We start from the raw sequence: 9,241 nt of genomic DNA on the forward strand, positions 1-9,241 counted from the left end.
TTTGGTGCAAAAAGTAAAAGTTGAGTGACCATTCGCGAAATTACCCATGGTCAGTATGTTCCGTCTAAAGTTTTTCTTTTTTAAAATTTATTTCAGGATTGCAAGATCCTCAGTGCAAAACATTGCAGACTCTTTCGGTTGTTCAGTACTATAATGGTAGGTGGAAACTTACTACTTTGAGGAATGAGAATAGGAAAAGGAATTCCAAAGGTGTATTTTGTATGATAGAAATTGATTTACTTACCTTTTCTCAAAGAAAAATATTTTCCACTAAAAGGGGAAGAAAAGATTTTCTTATTTATGGGGGAAGTCATTTTTCCTTATCAATATCAAACTCCAACACTATACCACTCACATCTGTTAACACTTGGACATTACTATCAAACTTTTAGTGCTCTGTAATATCGTCAGAACATGATTTTTATAATTTATCCTACAATTTGTGTGATTACATGTCTTAACAACTTCTTATATCCGGCTGAGCACTTGAAAATGAATTTTAAGAAACACGATCTTCTAAGGTAAAACATTTTCGAGGACAATTATTTTAAACATTTTCCTCCACGCTGACACACCTTTGGTTGGGTAGTTAGTTTTGATATTTCAATAAGGGTAATGAACTAGGCTGACATATCAGAGATTCAGAATGCATAGTTGATCATCTGGCATGTCACTGATATTTCAATAAGATGTTTAGTATACTTATTCTTTAAAGAGATTTTACAAGTTCTAATACTCCTTTCCGTGAGAGCGTTGGCTAACTGGTAAAGTTGCTGCCATGTGACCAGGAGGTCATGGGTTCGAGCTGTGGAAACAGCCTCTTGCAGAAATGCAGGGTAAGGCTGCTTACAATAGACCCTTGTGGTCCGGCCCTTCCCCGGACCCCGCGCATAGCGGGAGCTTAGTGCACCGGGCTGCCCTGTTTAATACTCCTTTCTGTAATTTTTATTTCTTTTGTTTTTCCAGGTAACAGCAGATTGGTCAAAGTTGCCAGTGGATCTTTTGGGTTTAATTGCCAGTCGACTGCATTTTGCCGAAGACTGGGTGCGGTTTGGTGGAGTCTGTAAGTCATGGAGAACTGGTATTCTACAAAATGGCAATTCTTCGTGCTCATTCCTTCCTTGGCTGATGCTTCCTCAGAGGACGCACGAAAGCTCGCGCACGTTCTATAGTCCTTTCAAATGTAAGAGTTATGATATCTGTTTGTCGCGTGTTCTAGATAAACGATGTTGGGGTTCTTCTCATGGTTGGTTGGTCACTCTAGGTGCCAATTTTGATATGCACTTGCTAAATCCACTATCAGGGGTCCAAATTTCGCTTCCACCACTGAATAAGTGCCCTAATTTGAATACTCTGATATGTACAGGAAAGAGCTTTCGCGACTCGTTTGTTTCCAAAGTTATCTTGTCTGCTAGTCCGTGTTCATCAGATTGTGTAATTTTTGCTATCTATTCTGATAATTGGAAGATGGCATTTGCAAAGCTAGGTGATGTTGCTTGGACTCCCTTGAGTTCCATCCGTGGCCATGTTGATGATGCCATATGTCATGATGGGAAGTTTTATGCTATTGACACTTTTGGCGAAGTTCTGATTTGGGACTTTGCTGGCTCTTTTTTGAAGAAAATAGCTTTCACGCCATCTCGCGATATGGATAATTTGGTTTATGTTACTACATATCTTGTCGAGCTAGAAGGTCAAATATATGCTGTAATGAGGATTTTGTTTGATACAAGAATCACAGATACTCCTTGCCTAAGCACTTGGAGTTTCAAAATTTTCAAGTTGGATGTCTACAATGAGAAGTGGGAAGAAGTGAAATCTTTGGGTGATTGGTCTATTTTTGTAGGAAGCAATCTTTCCTTCTCAATTTCTTGCTGTGCTTACCCAGAATGTGAGAGTAATTGCATATACTTCACAGATGACTTCTCTGGAGTTTATTACAATGCAGTACATGGCTATGATATGGGTACTTACAATATTCAGAATGGCGGGATACAACCTCTTATTCAGGAAAATGTATCTGCCTTTGCATTCTCTCAGCCACTTTGGATAATACCAAGTTTATCTTAAGGATTTCCAGTTGAGTAGGACGGTAATGTACATCATGCATCTGATTTTCTGTTAAATCTGATTTTTCGTTGCGATACTGCTAGATTAGTTCTTCCGGCCAAAACAATGTGTTTTATTTGTATTTTACAGTGTGAGCAAATTTTTGTTATGCTCTTAAATTGTAAATGCCTTGTAAGTTGAGATTTAACAATGGGCTCATGATAATACAAAATCTTCTCTCATTCGTTACCATATCTTTCAAATTTCACTAGGTTGTAGGAAGTTTTACGCTGGTGAAAGTGTTGGCGGACACTGGACACATTTTGGTTTGTCATTTCACTGGGTTTTTCGTTGTTGAAGAAAACAGCTTTTATTCATTGCAGATATTGTGTGAGCTAGTTATGTTATATAACATATCTAGTTGAGTTAGGGGTCCATATAGAGCAGTCTTTAGACTTTTGTATGATACAAGAGTCTCAGGTGCTCCTTGCCTAAGAACAAGGAAAGTCTACAAGGTGGAAATGTGCAATGATTACTGGGAGAAAGTACAATCTTTGGTTAATGTTCTACCCTTTGTCTCTACCAATAAATTCTTTCCAATAGATCCTCAGCTCAAGAAAAGCAATTCTTGGAAAAGAAAAATAGTAGTGAAGAGGTCATGTCGATACTAATGAAAACAGAACGGTAATAAAAGCAAAATAACAGAGCAATAAAATAATCGAAGCATGGAAACAACAGGTACTAATAGAAATTTGAAGAAATTTCTGCTATCTTCCAGCACTTTTACGAGGCAAAACAATTAATATTTGTTTACTCGACCATCCCATAAAGCAATAGGCCTTCTGAAGTTAAATAGTAGTTGATAGTGTAAAAACTTTCAAAACCCACAAATTTAAGTTAATACATGAGTTTAACTTCTACATATTTATAGTGCAATTTTTATATTATTAGGTCATTTAAAAGATAACTAAAAGTTAATATATTAAATTTTAGTAACTATTACAACGACTAAAATTGAAAGTATTTTAACATGACAGAGAAATTATTTTGTAATTTTACTACGATAATATATATAACGTTCAGTCGATTTCGTTACTTTAAGAGAATACAAATAGACTCATAACTTCCAAAGGTGCTGCTTGTGTTCCTCGTATGCTTCAAAGGCAGCGATCATGAAAATTCCTCCAAAAAAGCCTCACTTCTTTAAACCTATTTTGCCAGGTTTTAAGCATGGAATTGTGAGTATTAATTCTTTTTTTCCATTGTTTTACTTTCTTGTTTCTTGGTTTACATCTTTTTTTTTCCATCTCATATGTCTACGTACAAAAAGCTCCATATTTTTCTCTCTTTGTTTGTTACTTACTCTTTTCCTAGGATATAGCATGAACTTTTTTTGTTTCCCCATTACCGCAAAAGTCCTCTTAAAGAAAGCTTAAAGGAAAAATAAAAAAATAAAAATACTACGTATGCATACTAGAAGAGCTGGCAAGAAAAAGATTTGATTTTTTGGGGATTGCTATTGATTGTTGTTATTGTTATTTTATATAACTGGGGATTGTGTGATAAAAGGGAAAAAGAATTTTTGAAATCTATCTTGTCAAAGCACTGTACAAGCAACGCACAGAAGGTCAAAAGATGTGGTGGGGTAGTGACGGAGTCGGGATTTTCGTTAAAGGGGTTAAAATATAAAACATTGAACATTAAAATATTCCACATATTTATATATACATAAAAAATAAAATTTATCTAATTATACAATGCAATTTTACACATAGTGATTTGGTAGGATGTGTGTGATCCTTCCACTGTTAAACAGATGTCTCGTGTTCAAGGCTTGTGAATGAAGAAATTCCTCTAGAGAGTGCGACTTCTTTTAATGGACCTTATATGGTGTGAATTCCGACAAAAAAGTAAAAGAAAAAAGAAAACACACACTTTGTTATAATGTTAGAGTTTATAGAACTGATTTGTAAAAATCTTTGTTAGGGGTTTGGATATTATTGTTAATAGCTTCAATCAGTAGTTGCATAGGTTTTTTCAAGTGATATAAATACTCCTATTAATTATAATTACTTTGCAGAAAATCCCCATAGCTTTTTCCAAGTATCTGAATGGATGTAATCAAGAACATGCAATATTGAGAAGAGCAGGTAAAAAGTGGGTGGTAAAAGTGAACGGACAGCTATTGGAACAAGGTTGGGGAAAATTTGCAGAGGAACATGATTTACAGTTGGGAGATTGTTTGGTGTTCAGACATGAAGGAAACATGGAGTTTGAAGTTTCAATCTTTGGTTCAAGTAAATGTGAAAGAGAATATGAACAGCATCTGGAAGGAGTTAATGAAGAACAAGAGGAAAACAATCATTCTTTCAAGAAGTTCACATCACAAGGTTTGGTATTTGGACTCTATTTCATGTCTCTTCTTATTTTTAATCTTAATTTCTTAAATTCTAACTTAATAGACTGTAATATTTTTATGATGGTGGTGTCGGGGCTATCTTTGTGCACCTCGACTATTTCACTGGTTAGTTGCTACCTCCCATCAGCACAAGTACCAGATAACTCTGCCCATCAAGTTTTAGGCAGATGGAAAGAATCACCTTAGTGTTTGTTTTGCCTCCGCTATGATTCAAATCTGAGACCTCATAGTCATGTTTCTATTCTAACTTCATTGACCACTAGGCCACGCAGTTGGGTATTATAAACTCTGATTTCTAACATATTGGTTAGTGGTGGAAGTGTTCTATCACAATTTTTTGATTGTAGTACAAAAGCTAATACAGTCCTTTTTGTGGTTTTCTATAGATCTGATAGACTATGTGGATGATAATATTTTCTACAAGTAGGAGAGAGGGCTCTAACACTGCCAATTGAGCGTATATTGTGAATAAAGTAATAATCATGAGGTTAAGCACAATGAAAGTAACACAAATATAACAGAAGAAAAAGTAAAGTATCTTATTAGAGATATAGCCATCCCTGCCCCCTCATGTCAATCCCACGAGCCTCTTATCCATTCTCATTGAACGACGGTGGGGGAGCAAATCCAACTAGAAAAACTCACATTGGGCTTAGGGATAATCAGGCTCGAACTGATGAGTTCCACCACGTCAGGGTGACACTCTACCACTGAGTTATATCCCTTCCCCGTCCCATCGAGAAATAGAACTGACCAATCTTAAGTTAAAGGGTCGAGAAACTCAACACTACTATTCTTGAACAACTTGGAGCCAGGCCTTAGTTAAGCACAATGAAAATAACACATGTATAACAAAAGAAAAAGTAAAGATCTTATCAGAGATCGTTTCCAAGCTCTTTCAATTAGGTGGTCTTTGGGAGCAATGCAAAGCAAGAAGAGACTAACAAGATAAAAACTGTGAAGCATGTGTAAGACTAGAAAAGAGAGGTAGAAGTTGCAGGGTAAGGCTAGCTTTAATGATATTAGCTCCTACCTAATCAAATTAGATTAGATCATATTTGATGCTCTCCCTCGAGGCGGAGGTGCCTCTTTTATAGAGGCACAGATAGTAACGGCCAACAAGTAATGCCGGCATGGCTAGCAGGTAGAGCAGAAATGGATCCTCGGTTCAAGGAATCTGTTGAAAGACGTGGAAGTTAAGGCCGTTACATTTGACATAGTCAGAAGCGGTGGGGATGAAGTTGAGCGAGGTGGGTATGAAAGTCGCTTGTAAGGTACGTCTATTGAGTGCTGGGCGCACGAGCTGCTAAGGCTGTCAGTCTTGTGGACTTTCGTGCCTTCACGGTATGTCTGTTCGTTTGGTCTGTCATGCTTCCCCAGTTATGACCGAAATTTGCCACCACTGAAGTTTACACAGTGAAAATATTACGCTAAGATCTGCTACATGCTGAAGCACAATAAATAATATAGAGATTGGTACAAGGACTTTCTTCTTTTCATGAATGTTGTGTTACACAAGGATTGCTTTATGTAGTTAGTCAACCAAAATTGATTTTTTTTTTTGGACTTGTTCACAAATAATAAGCACCTTGAATTTAACTAACACATGATCATGTAGTGTTAGAATTTGAAAATAGTATATTAATCAACCTCATAGATTGAAAAACAATTTTACTAAGCAAACATCTGCATATAGTAGGCAAGATGGCCTTCAACACAGGTTTCATAGTTGAACTATTAATATGTCCTTTTGTTACTGATAAACAAATATGTTCTTTTGTTCATAAATTATTAGTATTTTTTTGGTATCTTTTACATATCCTTTTTGTGTAACTAGCAAATACAACAGAAAGACCAAAGCTCAAGATCAGGTCGTCACACAAGGCTTTCCCCAATGCAGAAGCTGCACAGGACATGCCCCTTGATCGCCCTCATTTCATTTACACAATCAAACCATATTGCCTTTCAAAGAGTTTTCTGGTAAGTTCAAAGCTAATATATAATTCATTCGTTTCACTCGAAAAGATGAACTCATTTTGCTATGTTGAACTACTTTTTCTATAATAATATCAAAATGTGAAGCATAAAGATGAACTGTTTTTGTGCAATTGATTATAAACTGTTTCAGCAACTTCCGGGACCATTTGCACGAGAAAACGATCTTAGGAACAGGAAATGTACGATAACAATAAGGGATGAACAAATGTCTTGGACGTTTAGTCTATATTCTTCTGGCTCACATACCTTCATTGGAGGTGCGTGGAGTAAATTCTGCATCGCGAATGGCTTTAAGGAAGGAGATCAGATAATGCTTGAGATAGTTGAAAATGGAAAGAACCCTATATTGAAAGTTTACGGCAAGTTTCTTATCTAATCACTTCTCTTAAACTTCGTTCAACTTTCCACTTTTTGTTATTTTATCATCTCTTTATCATTTGAAATTTATCTTTTTTCCTGAATTATGCCAATAACGATCTAATGTTCTTCTTCTGGTGTTAAACCCTCTCCTCTTCATTTTCCGGTGTCTGACATTTTGTTTCATTTTAAAAACTAGATTTGATGGTAAATGCATCACACCAGCGCGAAGGAAAGAAGACATATTTGGATGCTAAAAGTGTTTCCACTGAAGGTCTGAATTTCAAGAGCAAATCCTTGTTGCTGTATTTTTGTCTTTTAAATGCATCTCCAGTTTCAGTTCTGATATTGTTCTTCCAATACTAGATTTGAGAGCAAATGCATCACTTCAGCGCGAAGGAAAGAAGGCCAATTTGGACGCCAGAAGAGTTACCACTCGAGGTTTGTTTACAAGAGCAAATCCTTGTTTCTGTATCAAACACCGTGGTCTTTTCTTTTCATTTTTCTGATTCTAATGTTTCTTCTTTCTTTTCTTTTATTGTGCTTTTTATTAAAGGAATAACAGGCCGAAGGATTAAGACCTCAGATATGCCTGCTACAACTACAAGAGCACGACTTCCTGCTTCAACATCTGCTAATGCTAACCCTCATTTTATTTCTACTATTAGGCCTTATTTTATCAGCAGACCTTCCCTCGTAAGTAATTTGGATTAACTTTAGTTAATCCCTTAATAGTTAAGATCTTCGGTAGTAGTTTCTCTTTTTTGTTATAACGCGGCATTGATCTACATACTGGGATAAATGTGAGCAGTATCTTCCAGCGGCTTTTGCAAAATCAAATGGCTTGGCTAATAAACGTCGTCAGTTGATTCTCAGAGATGAGAAACAAAGATCATGGCCAGTGCAGGTAGGACCACAGGGACATCACTTTGCAATTACCAGGGGATGGCGACAGTTCAGAGAAGCAAATAATGTCCAAGTAGGAGATACTTATAAATTTGAACTCATCGACAATGGCACAGTACCTGTAGCGCATTTCCACTGTTAGTATTTGTTTTACTTCCCTTCTTTTCATTAACTTCCTCTAACTTATACATGTCTTTTTTTTTTCTTCTTTGCCACTTTGGTTATTAGGAATTGGTAGATATTATGGATGGAACCATAAACAAGTTTATCTATAATAGTGATGGTATCATACTGTTTTGCCACTTATTGTTAGTGCTATTCAAATTCTTGAAAATGTTATGCAACTATACTTTTGAACTTAAATGAAATCTTAAATATTTTTGGTTGTCGGGATGTATTGCTTAATGTCCTCTTGTGGGATTACATTGGATATGTTGTTGTTGTTGTTGTTGTTGATGTATTGCTTATAAATGAAAAAGATAATCTGCTTTAAATTTCAATGATCCTATAGTGGTTTTGTACAACGATCGAGTCTGCAAGATTTAGATTCACAGCAGAGAATGGCTTTGGTTCAAAAATTTTGCAGGTAAATATTCTGGGAAGGATGCCAAGCATCAGAGAAGTTATTGACAATGTAAAGAAGGAGTTGGTGATTGGCAAGGGAAACGAGCATCGAAGAATATAATGTTCTTAGATCTGGTATATATTTTATTTGAATTCCTTTTGTATCTGCTTGTTCTGTTAATTCAATAGCCTTTTTCATTGCTTTTCTGTTAATGTATCAACAAAAAATTCTGCAGACTGTTTTGTTATAGTCATTCGCATTGTACAGTCACAGCACCATCTGTGCTGGTTACGTCGATGTACGAGAGGAATAGAGAAAAACTTGTGATTGGTGTGGAGGTGAAGATCTGTTTATATATAGTTCAAGAAAGAGTTCTGTTTCTTTTTAATAGAATTTGCTTATCAGAAAAAAGATACCTACTTTTGTATGATGTATTCTACTTCAGTTTCAAATGTTAACCTTTTAGTTTAGGAATTATAGTTAGATACATTGATAATACAAACTGTTTTTGCACTATTATTGTGAAGGTTAACAGTGATGTCAAGTTAGCTAACATTATTACCATGCAGAGCCAGAACTTCAATTTTATGAGTTCTGAATTTTAGAATGAAGACTTTAAGTGCTAATAACTGGGTTCTAAATTTAATATTTGTACATATTTAATAATTTTTGTAACACAAATACACTATTTGCACAAAAGTTATTGGGTTTGGTCAAAGCCGTATTCGGGCTTCTAGCTCCGCCCCTATTACCATGTTACTAATTAACACTACTTATAGAAATTTACTCGTACTTACCTCAAAAGTTACCTGTTTGTGTAAGTAATTGTTATATAAAGAGAGTTGGTACGAAAAAAAACCTAGTTATAGATATTAGCATCATATAGCCCAATATTAAGGTTTTCCTATATTTATTTGGTATTTTATAGCCAAAATTATTTTCTGAGT

The 9,241-nt window shown here is 35.6% G+C and overlaps 1 protein-coding gene across 3 annotated transcripts; it reads left to right on the forward strand.

Moving 5' to 3' along the window:
- LOC109233412 (B3 domain-containing protein REM17-like) lies at window positions 3,172-8,777 on the forward strand. Of its 3 annotated transcripts, XR_002069070.1 has the most exons (10): window positions 3,172-3,287; window positions 4,130-4,439; window positions 6,306-6,448; window positions 6,597-6,825; window positions 7,023-7,097; window positions 7,190-7,264; window positions 7,380-7,519; window positions 7,635-7,866; window positions 8,316-8,428; window positions 8,530-8,777. XR_002069070.1 is itself a non-coding variant. In XM_019399275.1 (9 exons), the coding sequence occupies exons 1-9, from the start codon at window positions 3,222-3,224 to the stop codon at window positions 8,357-8,359; spliced, it is 1,314 nt and encodes a 437-aa protein (XP_019254820.1). In that variant the 5' UTR covers window positions 3,172-3,221; the 3' UTR covers window positions 8,360-8,777. The 3 variants fall into 3 exon arrangements, 2 of the variants coding, with proteins under 2 accessions (XP_019254820.1, XP_019254821.1); XM_019399275.1 differs by having other exon boundaries at window positions 8,316-8,777; XM_019399276.1 differs by having other exon boundaries at window positions 7,389-7,519; window positions 8,316-8,777.

This window comes from Nicotiana attenuata, chromosome 10 (assembly GCF_001879085.1).
Source record: "Nicotiana attenuata strain UT chromosome 10, NIATTr2, whole genome shotgun sequence".
NCBI classification, from domain to species: domain Eukaryota; kingdom Viridiplantae; phylum Streptophyta; class Magnoliopsida; order Solanales; family Solanaceae; genus Nicotiana; species Nicotiana attenuata.

Coding starts and splice junctions, on each gene's coding strand:
- LOC109233412 (XM_019399275.1), top strand. CDS start 3,222: ATGAAAATTCCTCCAAAAAAGCCTCACTTCTTTAAACCTATTTTGCCA. Junction 3,288..4,129: donor CAGGTTTTAAGCATGGAATT/GTGAGTATTAAT, acceptor ATTACTTTGCAG/AAAATCCCCATAGCTTTTTC. Junction 7,265..7,379: donor CAGAAGAGTTACCACTCGAG/GTTTGTTTACAA, acceptor TTTTTATTAAAG/GAATAACAGGCCGAAGGATT.